The sequence below is a fragment of the Polyodon spathula genome, chromosome 6 (assembly GCF_017654505.1).
Source record: "Polyodon spathula isolate WHYD16114869_AA chromosome 6, ASM1765450v1, whole genome shotgun sequence".
In the NCBI taxonomy this organism is placed as follows: domain Eukaryota; kingdom Metazoa; phylum Chordata; class Actinopteri; order Acipenseriformes; family Polyodontidae; genus Polyodon; species Polyodon spathula.
In genome coordinates this window covers 50,518,295-50,536,787 of record NC_054539.1, presented here as the reverse complement: position 1 = coordinate 50,536,787, position 18,493 = coordinate 50,518,295, and the positions used below count along the sequence as shown (strand labels likewise).

Below are 18,493 nucleotides of genomic sequence, written 5' to 3'. Positions count from 1 at the left end.
TATTCACCCCCCTTGGACTTTTCCACATTTTATTGTGTTACAACATGGAATCAAAATGGATTTAATTAGGATTTTTTTTTTTTTTTCTTTTGGGGATCCATTGTTTATTTCTTCACAACTTATTAATTAAAGAAAGTTATGCAGTCAAAAAAAATAAACAAAAAAACACAGGAATAGCCAAAATCAGACACTTCTATTTCCTATGTTGCCTCCAAATGATGGACTATTATAGCTGTTACTCACACATGGTCCTTACCTTGGTCTGTAGGCCTCAGTGCCATCCTCAATGGGAGGCAGCATGACTTTGATGGGGTGCCCGGAGGCAGACATGGACTTGACATGGCGCGGCCGGGTAGCGGGCACAACAGATGCTGTAGCGCCAGTACTGCTTGCAGAAGCTGACATTTCAGTTAGGCTTTTAGACACCAGCAGAAGCAAAAAAAAAAAAAAAAAAATTATGTTTTATAAGAAAACTTTTAACACTTTAGATCACTTTGCATTACCAGTTGGGTGGAGATACACAATTTTAATTTGAGTAGGCTAATGCTATCCAAAGATGGCCACATGCAAGTCAAATACAAATATGATAGTTTTATTACATTACATTGTAACATGAAAGAGCTTGCTATTGGTGATTATAAAATACCTAAAGGCTGACTTATGTAAGTTTAATTGTATAGTGTTTCTCTGTGCTGGTACTGTTAAAATTTTCCTGCAAACAGAGAAGCTGGCTTGGTGCAACTCTGTGTTTAACTACAGCCGTGATCCACCAACTGTATTTTATTTTAAGTTCTTGTCTTATATCTTTTGTTCCCCCTCCAACCAATCTGAGAACTGTCCTAAACCTCAAGTAATGTTTAAGCTTGATGGCATAAAAATGCTAGGCACCACCGAGAAAGATGTTGGAGTTCTTGTCTGTACTACCTGCTGTCTTTTCCATTGGGTACAGCAGAGTACCTGTCGGTGCTGGAGCGCTCACACACGTAAGTGTTTCTTCTGGTCATCCCTCCTCCAGGAAGCACATTGTTCTACGTTTTATTGAAGGATTGAAATAAAGACTGAAATTAGTCTTGCACTGTGGACAACCCCTCCTTCCTCTCAAAACCCACGGGCAATAAGGCCGATCTGCAGCTGAAGTGCCTCCCATGCATGTCAAAGCCACCAGGTCGTGGGCTGACCTTTGCAACGGAACATAGAGCTTGAGAAAGGTGCTGAAATAGAGAGATCCCTGGAAGCCGTCCTGCTCTATCATGCCTTGTGCCTAACCCTGCCCTTATTAGGTATGAGGGCAGTCTGGTTTATTGCCCTTCCAACCACTTTGAGCTCTCTGTGATGCATCAAGCAAAAGCGCAAAATTTGAATTTTTTTTGTAGATCTTACATCTACATTACAATTAAAATACCATACTATATTAAGATAATATAACTTAAATAATTTCACCCCTTTATTAAAGACAGCTTTCACTTACAGCAGTGGTGGTGGTAGACTTCTTCCGGTCCGGACCGACCAGTGGACTTGCAGGCATATCGCCTTTGGAGCTTGCAGTGGTACCGAGCTTACGGGAAGTGTCCCATTCTTCTTTCTGGTCACTCTCCACGCTGTTTGCTTGAGCTCGTTTAGTGTACGACACGGACGGAGGAATGGCTGGAGCAGCTGCAATGAAAAAGAGCAGCTGTTTAAATACATTTGTGATCATAGCACCATTTTTTCAATACTTAATGCAAAAATAAATTGTTAACATTGGCAATTACTTTTAAAATGAAAGGGGGTGAAGTACAATAAAGAAATGCTGATGTATGTGGAAGTAAACTTGAACTATATCCAATTTTATAATGCACACTGTAACAGCACACCTTGACTCATATGAAATCCTATTCCAAATCCTTACACTTGCCTTACAACCCTTTACTTGCTCAGTTTTTTTGCAACACTTCTTTAAAATATGCCTAGAACACCTTGTCCAGTTATCATATGCATATACTGTACTGGGCAAGGACTTTGCTTATACAACATAATCTTCTTGGTAAATAATAGAAGTACTACTTATCTAAACCAAGTTATTGATGTAGAAAACTTTCACTAAACCTAAATCTTTAAAAATGGAAAAGTGACATTCAAAGAAAGAAAGAATTCTGTAATATTCTATTAAAATAAAGACGGGGGAGGGTGGGAGGGTTGCTACCAGCTAATAAAAATACCACAGCATCTGAAAGTAACGCTATTAAATAAGCAGAGATTGAAACTCATTACATCTGGCCTTGCACGCAGACAGCTCTTCTTTTACAGTAAAGAGCTCTGCAAATAAGCAACTCCATTCACATGCACAGAACTACTGCTGTCGAAGAGCCTGCACATCACAGGGAGACATCAAACCACCACAACATGGATGCAGAGTAAGCTGGGCCAGCAGGGCTCACTAGGACACTGCACACTCAAGTGTTGAAATTATGCTTGTTACTTTACTTGGTTGAATGTCATCCCCACCATGATCACTAAACCGTCGTTGCTTCTGATTGGCTGAAATGCTGCGCTGGACCTTTGAGTGCGCTGGGGACTGCATGGAGCTGTTGTTGAGGTCACTGCTAGGCCGTGACCTTTGACACAGGTTGCTGTTGGGCACTGACTCGCTTCCTTCAAACTACAGTGCAGAAGAATAATAGAAAACAAATCATTAAATCTCCGACTTCTCATTTGTGTGGCTCAAGAGAAGGAGGAACTGCCATTTTATAGCCTCACAGTCCTCTGGAGGTACAAGTCCAAGACCACAATTTAGAAGTACAAATTCTGTCAATTTTAAATACACAAGACAATTACTTTACTGCTCCTACTGCCAAGTTTTTTCATAGTTTTGTCAAATCAGTGTGACCCCTTTATAATTGTGCCTAAAGTGTTTCAAATAATTGATTTAAAAATAGAAATAAAATGTAGCCTATTTTCAACCGGTCAACTGCAAAGGAAACCTGGGAACACATTTTTCACAGCATGTAAACTAAGGAGAGATGTTGCACCCTTGGTAATAATTTTAGCATCATCAGTGTTGTGTGAGGGGGAAAAAAAGCCCCAGCTGAGAACCATACAAGGTAGCTCTGTCGAAGTATATTGTTTTTTGTTCGATGCAGCACACACTTAAGACATTTCAATGAGTTGCAAGACCCAACTAATTCGGCACAGCTCAACTGGGGTGGGGAACAGGCTTAAACTGAATACAGTAACAGAGTCACTGGGAAATAAAAGTAAGCTAAACAAGTTAGGTTAGGAAACACCGCAATTCAGCAGCTTAAACTTTAACCAACTTTAACCAATGATTGCAGATTATTAAAATTGTGAAAGACTTCTAGTCGAGAGGTTTGTCAAAGAATTTTACTGAGCTTCTTTCACTATTCCTGCAGATTCTACCACTGCTATCTGTTGCACTGTTGTATGGAACTGTTTAAGTGGGTGTGGGTGTGCGCCTTTAACAATGTGCATTAACAAAAAAAAAATCACTCCCCCGAGTTGCATCTGCTGTGACTGAATCCTTTTGAGTTTATCAGCCTCAATCTGAGCCTGCAGGAGTCTTCCTGTTTGGAATCAATAATACATTTTATATACACTGCACTCCGTTTATAAGAATTGCATTTGTCCCGGATGATTTGATTCTTATAAGCGCTTGACCAATATGATTACAATTAGCAAAAATGTTTTACTGCGGTATACTTGAGAAGCGATCATCTTGTGAGGGTGCCTAGTTTAACTACCCTGCAGTACAGTATTTTAGTCAGGACTACTGCTGCATTTAAGCATCTGTGGCTTGCTTTTTTTCAGTTGCAATGCAAATCTCAGTTTTTCACTAAAAACTACTTTTAACTTCATTAAAACACAATTTCACTAACAGAGAACACAAAAAATACCTGTGCAATGCAGTCGTGTGTCTTTCATTTCCTGCCATGTTGACACACAAACTACATGGCTTGCTTTAGTCGCTGCAGACCAGGGATACTGTATACACGCTGTATACGTGCCTAATCACACAAGACGTGATCAAATTCAAAAACAGCTTCATTGGTTGTATACGTCACTGCATTCGATACAGAATCATATTACATGCAGTCAGTTTGCCCAGAAATTATTCTTATAAGCAGATTGCTTGTTTCTTACAAGCAGAGTATTTTAGCATGGTTACGTGGTTAGTATATGAATGATTTTGTCCCAGTGGTACATATTTAATATATTTGTATATTTTCTGTATGAAGTGCATTAGATAAGGTACATAACATGCAGTAATGAACTTGCCTCAGGAGGTTTTCTGCCTAGTAGAAGGTAAGTGGCCATGACTTCATCATATTTCTGGCCAATTAAAGACTCTGTAATTTCATCTCTTAAGAACCCCATAGTCACCATCAAATCTATATCCATTAGAAAAAATGGAAAAAATAATTACATCAAAACTGAAAAGCTCAGTATACCATATACACATTTAATTGACTCTACATTACACATCTACAGCAACATTACCTCTTGATATGTAGCTAGCACATATTAGGGTCCAATAGAAAGTGCTCTCCTCATAAACCAACTATAGTTAAGAATCAAAGGCAATGTTACTGTGCAAGGGGTTTGTATCTGCTGGTTTGCAAACTGGGAATAGTTGAAGCAATCTGAGAAGTCTCCAAGTAAGAGGTGTTTGGCTGTTACTCTAGAGGAAAGTAGTGCACTTAAATAAGACAGACAATTGTAAAATTACATTACAGGGGTAATCTGAACTGTGATAAACTTCCTTTAAATATGTTCTTGGCACTGGCCGATGACTCAACACAATAGCTGCTTTCAAGCCTTAAGTATCACGTGCCCTTCATTTTTTCACCTACAGTTCTTCCTGGCTATATTCACTAGTGTATATTACAATTCCAGTAGTTTGACAGCTACTCCCTAAACTGCACTCAGGCATTTCATTAAATTATACAGCATGCACTGTACAGATATACAGCTTACAGACTAAATGTGCAGCACAGTTTAAAAAAAATGTATTTTCCTGTTAGTACTTCTGTAACAAGCAATACAGTCTCGTTTTTAACGGTAGTTTAGTTTACTAATAATTACTGTACATTTTTAAAATAGAAAGTGATAATGCAACAGCTTGGAAATCTTGTTCTGAATGACTGAACAATTTAAAGTGATGACATGTTGATGGATACCACTGCAGTACATATAACATTAACAGTGTCTGACCTATCCTCTTAGTGTCACTGAAATCTGGCTCTGGTTCAAGATAGGGTTTTATCTCCTCCTCTTCATAACCAACATTCATCCATCGGTCCTTCATGATTTGCTAAGAAAGAAAAAAACATGTTCATTTAGGTGAAATTATGCAATATTAACAAACTCCCACACAAGCCAAACTAGATTATTCTAAAAGCAAGAACTTTGTTATTTGAAATTATTTAAAATAGTCTGTGCTAAAGTGAAATATGAAGCGTTGGCAGCCTATAATTTAAAATTCAATTTGTGTGTATAGTTTATGATATTACTGGAAATTAGAAATGAAATGCAACACATCTGCATTCCAATTCACAGTCACGTACCATGACAGTAGAGACAGCTATACAAAGAAGTTAAATCAGACATACCTTTATTATTTCTATTGTATCTTCTTATTGAATTATAAAGTTGACTTCTCTAACATTTTATGTCAATCAAGGTTATTTTTTTTTTCACCACACCTTCACAGCAGTACTTCCTGATTGTTGAATTAATTCACTTACTTCCAAACTGCCTCGTTTCACTGGGTTTAGTACTAGGAGTTTTTTCAGCAAGTTTTCACAGTCTGTGGACATGTAGAAAGGAATACGGTACTTCCCTCGCAACACCCTTTCCCTCAGTTCCTACGAAGAATAAAACATTTACTGTATCAATAGATTTTCAAGTTTTGCTAATTGTAGCAGCCTGACAAGATGGCTTTCAATGGCTCTCAAACATCCAAACGCAACCAGATGTTTAGTTTTTATTTTTATTGACTGACTGCTATATTTTATCAAATAGCCAAACAAGTGAATGACAGTGAAGACGGAAGGGAGAAAGGCCCCAAAAACAAACCCAAAAAGGAACTAGAAAAAAAATGCTGCTAGACACCCAGTTCTCTGCCTGCTCACATAGGAAAAGAGATTAGCATTGTGTGCATAAGTACACACCGTGGCTTAACTGCGGTCCTTTGGCTTTCTGCTCATCGTGCTAATCACAAGGCACCGTCTCCTCAAGATGGATTTTCACATAAACTGACAATGAACTACAGCTACGGCCAAAAGGTTAGCATTACCTAGATTTTAGGATTGAGACAAATTAAAAAAAGAAAACTACATGAACATAAATTTAGATCTTTTATTTAACATCATGTAATCAAAGAAACTACAAAATGACATCGGTAGAGTCTACCAGAAGCCATAATAGTAGTACAGTATTTCATGTTGGATTTTGAAATGCCACATTTTTTTATTTTTGCCAGTCTTTGTTAAGTATATGGGAAAACTACAAAGCGGTATGTAATTCAATATGTGAACACAACATTATTCAGCAGATTCCATTTGACTTTATGAAGCAAAATTAGTTAATTCTATAGGGTGATGCAAAACCACAGCTGTATTATACACCACCCTGTGTGAACTGGGATATCTCTACATAGGGATATTCACTTGCCAAAGCTAATTGATGCTGATCCTCTTTTGAGCATTTCAGATAGGGCTTTCTGCCAGTCTGAGACTTGCTGGCTCTGCGCTGTTCCCTCCATTAAATAGGATACTTGAGATAAATCTGCAGAGTCAGCACAAGGCTCCGTTCTATACTGCAGAGCCCCAAGCTGCCCTCTCACTAACGTAATGATTAAAGACTAAACGGTTCTTACTGCAGACATAATGACTCCAGTATCTCCATATTGTGTGAATAGCACCCCTGGGAAGAGCATCAGAACAAGCATGATTACTCTGAACCCATCATCAAAGACACTACTTACACTGAGGGTTAAAGCTTTAAAAAGGTCCAGCTTCATAGCTTTTGTGCTATCAGCACTGTTTAGCAACTGTGTAAAATGAGCCTGACTGTGCTACCTAATGAGTATGTCACCATTTGTCCAGATTGCACTTTGCCTAAGGAGCATGTAATGAGAATGTAAGGGCTGCCATACTATTCTACATATATGACATAGACTAGAAAGCTGCCTTTTTGTAACATGAACAGCAGAGGGCTTTCAGCGACTCACCTTTAGGTTTTGACCATCAAAAGGCAACGATCCGCTAACTAGTGTATACAGAATGACCCCCAGACTCCACACGTCCACCTCTGGTCCATCATATTTCTTTCCTTGGAATAGTTCTGGGGCAGCGTAGGGCGGGCTCCCACAAAATGTGTCTAATTTGTTACCGATAGTAAATTCATTACTAAAACCAAAGTCTGCAATTTTTATATTCATATCGGCATCCAGCAACAGGTTTTCTGCCTAGAAAAAGTGAAGGGCATTGAAAACTTAGGAGACATGAAAGAAATTGAATTCAAAGAAAGTCCACAGTAATTGTGGACCAAATGTTTTTTGTGATTTCAAGAAAATAAAAAATTCCACTTTCACTCTAGGAGACTGGCATGCATGGGAAATAATAAAATGCAGTTTGCTCAATCACAACATATATTTAAACAAAAACTAAACTTAAGAACTATACAAAATTAATTCATTTGAACCTTAGCACTTTCTAAAAACTTTACAAACACAAACTTACCTTACCATTAATTACCTTACATTTGATTCACATATTTTGCAAATGGCATGTCCCTTGCATATCATTCATAAATATTAAACCTACTGTAAATGCAGAAATAGTAAAACCCTGCTCTCCTGAAGACACACAGGAGAAACACACAGGTTGGAGGAATAAAAATTAAACTGCATTTTTTTCTGCCTGCTCACCTTCAGATCCCTGTGTACAATGCGCTTCTGATGGCAATATTGCACCGCAGAGACAATCTGAAATACAACATTGTTAAGGTTTGTGGAGGTTTCTTAGAAATACCTACAGAACAAAACTTGTAAGTAATCAAAAATGTAAGTAATCAAAAACTGACCTAATAGTACTGTACATTTATATACAGTAGTGTTCTCAATTAACTAACAGATAATTGTCAGCTCTTTAAATAAAGAGCAATGGTACCCTCAATTGTAATCCATTTTCTAGGAATGATGAGTCTTGCGGTTGTGTGTTTATTGCCCTTCTCACCTGAAATGAGGTGTTACTAAACTTTGCTGAATAGATAATTGTCCCCTCTACGAAACTCATTCGCAACTGCAGAAACTCATTTCCTGTGGTAAATTGCAGCGCAATATGTGACTTTTGAGGCTGAACAAACAAACCAGTACTATCCAAACTCCACATAAATGCTAAAAAAAAAAAAAAAAATTAAAAAAATATACAAAATTAGTAAGCAACAGCAAACAGGAATAATAATTATAATAAAAATCCCCCTGCTGTACCAAACTGCATTAAAACCTGGTGCTATGTAATGAGAGCAACGGCTGCTGCACAACACTGTTTGCTTTTTTAATTGCACAGATCTCCAGCTTCACACGATGAAAGGTGAAATTTATTAGCAAATAAAAGGGATTTAATGACGGATCCAAAAGCAAGTTCTGCTTACTTTTAAAAACAAATCATATTACCCTTCATGCAAATTAAATGAATCAGCGATTGAGTCAAGCAGATCAGGTTTAAGTAAGACAAGCAATTGTAGTGTTTACCGGGCTCCGAATCCTGTCTAACAAGCCACACTGACACGGGGAGGAGGGTTCAAATGCAACCCGGACATCACTTTAAAACATTTACAAGGATTCTAGAGAACCGGGTTGATACACAAATGACGTCACCACTGTTCAACACAATGAAATAGCATTTGTACAAAAAATTTGAATTAGATGTACATGAAATCCATTCTTTTTTGGTCTGAAACAACAACAACAACTTTAGCCACCAGAGGTCAGCAGTTAGTGGGCAGTATTTATTTGAGGGTAAAGTTTTTAGCTGTGCGTACTTTGCTGATAATTCCCAGAATTTCACTTATTGATTACCAATAGGTGTCCGATTACATTTTGTCAGTTAATGAAAACAGAACGCTATGACCTGCAGAATTAGTTCCACAGAATGAAAAACCATTACATAGCCTGTACTGCAATAAAATGCATAACATGACAATACAGTAGACAATACAGTAGTAACGAGAATGTTACTACAGTGCCGAGAAAGTTTGTGAACCCTTAGGATTTTCACATATTTCAAACCTAAAATGTTATTATCTTAAATCTGTCCTAATAATAGATAAAGATAACCTGATTAAACAAAATTACACAAAAACATGATACTTTTTCAACACGTATTTAACCACAAATGATTCAACATTCAATATCCATGTGTGAAAAAGTATGTGAACCTTTAGATTCAGTAACTGGTGGCACCCCCTTCAACTTAGCTTTTCCTGTAACTGTTGGTCAGTCTCTCACATCGATTTTGAGGAATTTTGGCCCATTCCTCCTTACAGAACTGCTTCAACTCTATGACATTTGAGGGCTTCCTTGCATGGACAGCTCGCTTCAGGTCCTGCCACATTTCGATAGGGTTTAGGTCCGGACTTTAACAAGGCCATTTTGAAATGCGGAATTTCTTCTTCTGCAGCCATTCTTTTGTAGATCTGCTTGTATGTTTAGGATCATTGTCAGCTTTCATCTCACGGACGGATGGCCTGACATTCTCCTCTAGAATATTCTGATACAATGCAGAATTCATGGTTGTGTCAATGATGGCAAGCCGTCCAGGCAGCAAAGCAGCCCCAGACCATCACACTCCCACCACTATGATTGATGGTTGGGATGAAGTTCTTCTGTTCGAGCGCAGTGTTTGGTTTTCGTCAAACCAAATGTTTCTCATTGAGGTCAAAAAGTTCTACCTTTGACTCCTTTGTTCAGAGAACATTGTTCCAGAAGTATTGTGGATCATCTATGAGATCTTTGGCAAACTTGATGGGCAGCAATGTTCTTTTTAGAGAGCAATGGTTTCCTCCTGGCTATCCTTCCATGAACACCATTCTTGTTCAGTTATTTTCTGATAGTTGAGTCATGAACAGTAAATACAGTATAATTGTAAATCTCGAAAAACTACTCACTTCTAAATCTTTTGTAGTCATCTTTGTATTACTTTAGTATAAATACATGTTAATTTGGATTCATATGTTGTTTTTTTCTGACTTTATGTGAACGAAAAGACACACATTTGCCCATTTTCCCATTGGAAATAGTGATATTTTGAAATATCAATGTCCTGGTCACAAAAGCAAAGTTTGTGGGGAATAATAGCCATGTTCTAAACTTTTGAGGCATAAGCAATTAGGAAATAACACTTACTACCCAGCAACAAAAACATTTTTTATTTTTTTTTGTTATCATTGGGGTTCACAAACTTTCTCAGCACTGTATGTCAACATGACATTGTTCGCCACACAACCACAAGTTACAGTATGCAAGTTTCATTTCATTTAATTGGTTTGTTTTATCTGCAGCATTACTGTAAAGCACAGGTCACAAATGACACCTACTGCTGATGGATGTTGCTTTACAACTCTGCAATTGGTATGCAGAGTCAGGTTCTCAATGACAGATAATATCATATATCTGCTGCCAGCACTGAATATCTGTACATTACATGAATAGCTTGGGCTAGTTCTAAAACAAGTCTGGTCGTAGGTACAGTACGAGGTTTGAATAGTGTAGAGAAAGAATCCCCAGAAATAAAAATACAAGTATAATCCCTTGTCTATAGGACAGCTGCCACAAAACACAATATACTGGTAATCTGATGACCACAGGTTAAATGGTTCAGATGAATCTACAGTTTGCCATCCGTTGCTTTTAAGCACATTTAAGTTCTGCGATCATTGCCCATCATTGATGCTGCATGTACTTTTTATAGCATTGGGGGGGGGGGGGGGGGGGGGGGGGGGGGACGGAACAGTACCTACCTGCCGAAACTTTGCCCTCGCCTCCTTCTCTTTCATCCTGCCATGTGCAACTAAGTAGTCAAACACCTCTCCTGCATCAAAAACACAGTATTTAGCATTAAGGTTTAACATCAAGCAAGTACAACAAACCTTTTACTGCAGCAAACGCCATTTAACAGTTCACACCCTTATTGCAGTATATAGCCTTGTTTGATCCCTCTATAGTACATAATAAACTACATTTTAACTGACAAGGGAAACAATTCTATTGGGGTACCTGTGTAGATAGAATCATTACTTTATTCTAACCTCTTCTTCCAGAGTACTTATGCCATTTTTCACAATCATTTGTTTAATATGTACATAAATCATGTACAGTACCCAAACTACAAATGTAAACCTCAATACTCTTCATAAATGGTATTTTACACTGAACATGGTAGCTAAGGCAGTATGTTGTCTGTCACCATGCATTACTCCCAAGCTATTTCACAATTCTATAATTCACAGATCATGCTGACAGTAAGTTTCATAGAGTATGCTCAATACTTTACTATAGAAGGGCTTCATTATTTTACTGTTACACTGTATGATTGTGACATATATGTTGGACAGCAACATATCTAGGGGAGACACTTTAATGTGTAGAATATACCGGAACATTTTTTTTTTTTGTTGCTTATTTTAAAAACTCACCCCCACTGGCGTATTCCATTATTAAATAAAGTGTCTTCTCTGTTTCAATTACTTCAAATAATTTAACTGTGGGGAGAAAAAAATAAAATAAAATAAAAAGTAGTTTTTAACTGGAAACCCCCTGGGCTCTTTTAAGTGAACATTTCTTCTGTTACAGCTCATAAAATTGCAATGAGGTTCATGCCAAGTCACACACCAGTATTAGCTGCTAAAAGAGACACTTCCTTTGAGCTCTATTGATTCCACAAAACTTTACATGGACGTAACACGACTTTCCCTGGAAAACTCTGCAATTGCATCTCAATCCAGTTCTGAACAGCAAAAGGTGTCACACTGTGTACAATTATTAGTCATTTTGCAATGCACAATAATTTTAAAAACATAAACAAATTATTTCACATGCGACGTCAGCCAGATCTGAAGCTACTGTTAAAACACCAAATGTCTAGTTTACAGTAGCGCAAGTACTGTACTAGCCCCTTCTGTGCCAAAAACTGCAAAACCTTTTACTTTACATATATCTTTTGGCATATTATTGCAGCAGCTCTAGAAGTCTTGACAAATGTGATGTATCTGTCATGTGTTAACAAGCAGCAGGAAGATTATTGCTAAAACATCTTTCTTTTGACATAACTGCCATTACCTTCTAGTGCTGATAATGGGGGAAAAAAGAAGGATCTCCCAAACTGCTTGTTTAAATCACTAAATATTCCACAATAACCTTATAGAAAATTGCTGGACTCATACCCCCTTCCCCAAAAATGCATACATTACTGTAAACACCAGCATAAAAACTATACTTAAAAGAAAAAAAATAAAATAAAACAGCAATCAATCTGCTAGTGTCACTCTAAAATAAAAAGGGGTGGGGCTGTACTGCTGGTAACACAAATCTGGGAGGGGAATAAAAAAATAAAAAAATAAAAAGTTTGGTCCTGCAATATGACCACGTTTTGTTAAACAAATGAACAATGAAGAAAGGGAGTAATCTGTTTTTTTTTCATCCGTCACTCAGCTGTCTCCCAGGAAAAGGGAATATTGTAAGTTTTTTTTTTTTACTATCACATTCAATGCACAACCTGCTATCTCTCAGCACAATCTATGCCTATGCAGCCAGGCCCTTATTATGTGCTAATAAGCTGTCAGGGCACATGAGGAAGACAGTACTGAAGAGTTTCCTTCACAAGGGCTTCAATAAGCTCAAGCCGCTGGCACTGGGGAACTTGAAAGTGATATTACAGATCAGGCATGAGACTAACAACATTAGCGACGGAACACGGTTCAACCCTACCTATATTCGGGTGATTCAAGATCTTCATTATCCTTACTTCTCGGAAGAGCTGTTGAAAGAGGGAGAGAAAACATTTAAAGCTAAAAATAAAAATCACTAGAACTTTTCATGGTGCAAGTCTCTGAAAAGATATTGCGCAGCAGTTTCAACTCCTGCTCAAGGTTACAGTACTGTTTCAGCGGGTCACAATACCGTGACGGTCCTCGTGGGACATTTAATAAGATAAAAAGATCACTGACAATTAACTATTTTGCAGAGAAAACTTCAGAGGGAAAGGGAGAGCATATTGTAATCCCATTTATTCATCATTGAAGTACCTACAATATGAAGTGCCTTCGTCACAAATACTCGTTTCTATTACAATACAATATATTTTGTAAATGAAGTATCATGATTCATCAATAAAGCGTTACATTGTTGCCGGTTTTTCCACTCTCTCCAGAACCAAGCAACGCCACCAGCTAAAGCGTCAAGTTCTTTCATTTACAAAACGAGATGAAGGCTTTTCGAAGTTTTCGAAAACTGTTTTTATTGGCACCGAGAGACTTTGCTTGAAATTCCTGTCGACCGGAATGTTTTGGGTTTTTTTTTTTGCATTACTCAAGCATTTTACCAATAAAATAAAACCATCTAAAATGATTTAATTGTCAATAAAAATAAACATTTAAAACTGCCCAGAGTTATAAAACAAAAGAACACAAAATGAAAACTTTACTAAACCAGTATTTAATGAGGGTAGAAATGTATGTGCAAGCATTTCTGCACTGGTATGATGGAAGCTTGGTATCAAATAAAGTTAGACCAGAACATAATTAAAACCTGCATTGAGAATAGCCTAGGATCCTGATTGATGCAGAGCCTTAATTCCTTTATGTTACTTGTCATCAGTCAAGTGCCAAGATAATGAGTGGCATTATAGTACTGAGGACACATTTTACTTCTTAGTTACCATCTGTTGTCAAGCTGGTACAAAGATTTTAAACACAATACACAGTATTCTACTGTGTGTGTGAGTGAGTGCATTAAGTGACTCTTGAAGAGACAGGAGAAAATGTTTTTCCTCAAATTCCAGTATTCTGCTGGGGATACATACATATACATTATATATATATATATATATATATATATATATATATATATATATATATATATATATATATATATATATATATGTACAATATATGTACTACTCGAACACTAACTAGACCCACCTGTATTACGCTGTCATTTACTCATTTTGTACAGCTGTTGTAGTGTTCACTTTTGTAAAAATGTATTTATTTTTAAAATACAAAAATTTGAAATACAAAATTCCCATCCTTCGATACTGTACACCTTACCATTATAAAACTCATATTTGCTGATTGCTTGGATAAACTGTTATACAGTGGGCAACACAAACTAGTGGAGAAAAAACATAAGGGTGACAGGCTTTGAAAAAAAACTCTCTCAATGCTTGACATTTTAGAAGGGTATTCCTTTACTGTCCCCCTTTGAGTGATCGTGATAAAGATCCACAATACACAAGCAAAGAATCAGGAGAGAAAGAAAGCAGGCATCTCTCCAGTAATGTATAAGCCCAAAACCTAATTCACAGAGGAGAGAGATTATTTTTAAAATGGACAAATGTAGCAAATGCTTAAAAGGAACTCTCTCTCCAGGTTGATAAAATCATTAATTAATTATCTGACTGTGTGTAGTTACTGCTTTTGATCTCTCAGACTGTGGTCAACTAACATTCATTATGAAATAACTTGAAGGTGCTCTGTCAGACACACATTCTTGGAGATAAATTATTTATGTACATTTATTTACGTAAATAAATTAAGTCTTGTATGTGTGCAGAAAGTGGAAACTTTCTGTGAAAAAACGCATCTGCAATTAAGACATACTCCTACTTACGGATATGCCTTTCTTTCGCAGGATTTGTCCAAAGCTACAGATGAAAAGAAGCAAAATGCAGCAAAAGACATTCCCCTTCTAAACAGATACTGTATAAAGGAGATTATCTCAATAACTTGCTCTACAGAATGCCTCAAGTTTTTATCACAAAACGGACAAGCGGTTCTCCAGATCTTTTCAAAACTTTAAAAAAAAAAAAAAAGTGCGACTAAAGCTGGGCTTACAATGCACAATTTCTACAAATCGGGAGACGCAGCGCCACTCACACTTATCGATTGAGCTACAATTTCTCACTGTAGATCGGGGACTGCAAGCTACACAAGATATCTTGTCGCAGACTGCGCCTATTTTCATTGCAGAACCGTAGACATCATTCGGGAGAATCGTGGACTCAAGAGAGGAAGCAGTCGCTGTTGTCTGTGCATTGTTATGCACAGAAAGAAAGAAGAAAGCACGGAGAAGATCTATTGGATCCATTTGTAAATATTGATTTCCTTTACGTCTGTGCTCTGAACCAACTCGAGTCAAGGTGCACTCAAAATAATGGGAGATTGATGAATAATTTGAAGACTTTTATACTAATGAATATGTTGTACTACAAGCGAGTGTTGCGCTTTTGAACAGACTAGAATACAACTTTAATAGTAGGCTACAAGTTTGTCATAGGTTTAAATATGCAACAACGTCATCTACATTCTCTCTATTTCTCACACACACAGACGCACACCCCTCCTCCTCGTATTGTGATTAAATTAGCAATACAAGCATACAGAAGGGGTTTGAAAGGGATATCGAATACGTGTGACTGTAGAAATTGATTGCCAGGAGAGCACACACACTACCACACACAGTATCTGCTTCAGCGTTAACAAGTTATAACAATTATTTACTTACCAGGTACCTGAAGTTCTAAAGCAATTTCCCTCCGTCTTTGTTCCTTCAATGAGCGATCATGATAGGAAATGTCACTTATGTCAAAGAGACACGAGTGTTCCTGCCACATCGCCACCATCCTTTCCTCAATTTTGAGACTCCACACCTTGAGGGGCACAACCTTTCTCTTCGTAGCTATTGTTGCTAGCTTGTCCTATTGGCTGCTGGCAGCACTCGTCAAGAAATCGGCCCGTGGCCCCTCACACACTTCACAAATTGCTTAGTCGGGAACTAAAGTTTTCTGACATGTTAGAAATTTGTCAGGATGTCTTAAGAGCGTCGGGAGATCGCAGAAGCCATTAACAGGGCATCGTAGACCCTCTCACACTTAGCGACCCTTTTGTCCCCGACAACCTCAAATTTGTCCCAGATCATCGTCGGCGATCAACAAAAATCGTGCAGTGTAAGCCCCGTATTTCTTACTTTTGAATAGACAGGCTTCTCCTATGCATACCCAGTAAAAGGATAATAAATATACTTGGTGTTCAGTATAGTACCAGATATTGCCACAGAATGATATTCCTCCTAAATGACAAGTCATAATACAGGAGGATAACACAATAAAGGAAAATTTGCAGAGTCCCTATTGTGAATAGCACTTGCACTGCACTGGTACTGTTGAAGACAATCAGCCTTATAAAAGGGGAAGCTATTGTTTTGTATGTTAACATCATCTGTGACTGTGACAACCCCCTTCACCATCTCATGACATTTGAAGGTAGAGTCTCTTGTGTTGTTGCGCTTTGAGGCACAAAGGGTGAATATTTTAACAGACAAATACGATAAGCCAGAGCTGATGAAATCCCAAGTGGCAAGCTCATGTCATTAAGCTCATCCAGGTTGTAAACATAACGCAAGTCTTTTACATCACTGCCTCCGCGATGCAGAATCAGATGATTATTCCAAGAAGCGCTTTGTTCCTACATATAGTCGTGCATTCTTTTCTACAGCACAGTATGTTAGGCTGCCCTTCCACCCCCTCTCCCTTTAATAGAAATCCTGCTAAATACTGAAAAAAGAAGCAGGTCCCTTTAGTCTACTGCAATAAACACTACAGTTTACATTCTGTTCTGTGTACAACGCCCTGTACAAAATCAGATACATTTCACTCTGAACTACAACTGAACTGATAGTCCCCGGTCTAGCCTAGTATAAGCCTTGAAAAGCGTTGTAAGAAAGAATAAACAGGAAAGCAGACTACAAGCGGATACTGCTGAAAAACAACCTCTCCTGAACCAAAAGACAAAACATCATTTCTTATAGAGCACGTGGGAGTTCCAAAGCTACATGATCCATAAAGCATAACAGTAACACCCTGGATTTAAACTTTTGGCAACCTGCAGTATTAAATCAACCTTCGGAGTACTGCTTTGTTCAATGGCGCTTTGCTGTTATGCAACACTACATCTCTCATGTAAGGTGGCGCTATAAATTATTCCTCATACAGTACTCTTGCAAGCTGTAACCAAACAAGAAAAGCATACTGTACTGTAGCATCTGTGGGGAAACATTATTGTTCAGTTGGCTTAAAAGGGAAAGTGTGGCATCAGAAAAACTAGAATAGGTTATGAATAGCAAAAATAGAGTATTTAAAAGATTAAAAGCATTACTACCTACTAGAAGAAAAAAAAAAAATAATTGAATTGTGCAAAAGAGGACATGTCAGTCTGTACTGCACATGCTAGCTGCCAGTTATGTAATAGCCTTTTAGCTGCACCTGTCTAAACTGAATCCCTCTCACTCACTGCAACATTTACTTCAAGTTCCAGCTACAGTATCAAATAGGCTTTTAATGAATGAATAAGCCACATGCTGGCACATCTGGCTATCTCACACACAAATTAAAAAGCTGCCTGAAAGTGAGACAATTCAATTAAACACTGATCGCTTGCCACATTTCTGCAGTGTGTGGCAATTACTTTTCTGCTAAAGTTTAATTTGGGACTTAGATATGTTTAAAACTTCACCTGACGCTCTGATGTTCACAAATTAGGCAGGACACTTCGATTACTTTGTTATTGAGATGAAGCAAAATTGTTTCTTCACCTTGCAGTAGTTTGGCAATGGAATGCAAATAGCAGTTTAAAACTTTTCATGAATAGTTTGGCACACAAACTATTTCATTAAAAAGGACTGCTAACAAAGGACTTGATACCAAATCCGAGCTCTTAGGGAGCATTATCACCAGACCCCCTCTTTCTTCTGTTGGTTCTTGGATTTCATACTTCAAACTGGAACATGCAGACACTAGAAAAGCTGCTGCTCCTTTTTTTAAGCTTTGTACTGGAATTGAAATATCTGTAGGCTATATCCTGATTTAAATCATGCACAGACAAGCAAAGTACCAGAAGGACTTCAACACAAAAAAATGAAGGACCTGTTAAAGCTGTGGTTAACATTAAAATAAACGAACCTTTACCAACAGTACTCAGTTATTGCAGAAAAAGAAGTACAGCAATTTAAAACACACTCCAGCTATCTGTGATGTTGTGTTCAGTAATATAGTAGTACAGTTTTAATATTCTGGGATTAATATTATTTTACTGTATGAGATTATACATTATATATTCTCATACAATAAATATAATAAGATATGTTAGATATTATATATATATATATATATATATATATATATATATAGATAATATATATATATATATAGATTATAATATA

The 18,493-nt window shown here is 37.4% G+C and overlaps 1 protein-coding gene across 10 annotated transcripts in view; it reads right to left on the bottom strand.

Annotated features, from left to right (window-relative positions):
- The window catches only part of LOC121317291 (serine/threonine-protein kinase MARK1-like), an 85,264-nt gene that overhangs the window by 12,415 nt on the left and 54,356 nt on the right, over positions 1-18,493 (bottom strand). For 6 of the 10 annotated variants that reach the window (XM_041253068.1, XM_041253071.1, XM_041253073.1 and 3 more), the window contains 12 exons: positions 12,986-13,034; positions 11,695-11,760; positions 11,020-11,090; positions 7,928-7,984; positions 7,229-7,465; positions 5,742-5,861; positions 5,209-5,308; positions 4,273-4,385; positions 2,464-2,638; positions 1,469-1,653; positions 925-1,028; positions 257-415 (listed from right to left, as the gene is read on the bottom strand). In XM_041253068.1, the coding sequence (XP_041109002.1) occupies positions 257-415; positions 925-1,028; positions 1,469-1,653; positions 2,464-2,638; positions 4,273-4,385; positions 5,209-5,308; positions 5,742-5,861; positions 7,229-7,465; positions 7,928-7,984; positions 11,020-11,090; positions 11,695-11,760; positions 12,986-13,034 (1,436 nt within the window). The remainder of the gene's footprint in view (positions 1-256; positions 416-924; positions 1,029-1,468; positions 1,654-2,463; positions 2,639-4,272; positions 4,386-5,208; positions 5,309-5,741; positions 5,862-7,228; positions 7,466-7,927; positions 7,985-11,019; positions 11,091-11,694; positions 11,761-12,985; positions 13,035-18,493) is intronic. The other 4 variants (XM_041253069.1, XM_041253072.1, XM_041253078.1 and 1 more) reach the window with 1 other exon arrangement.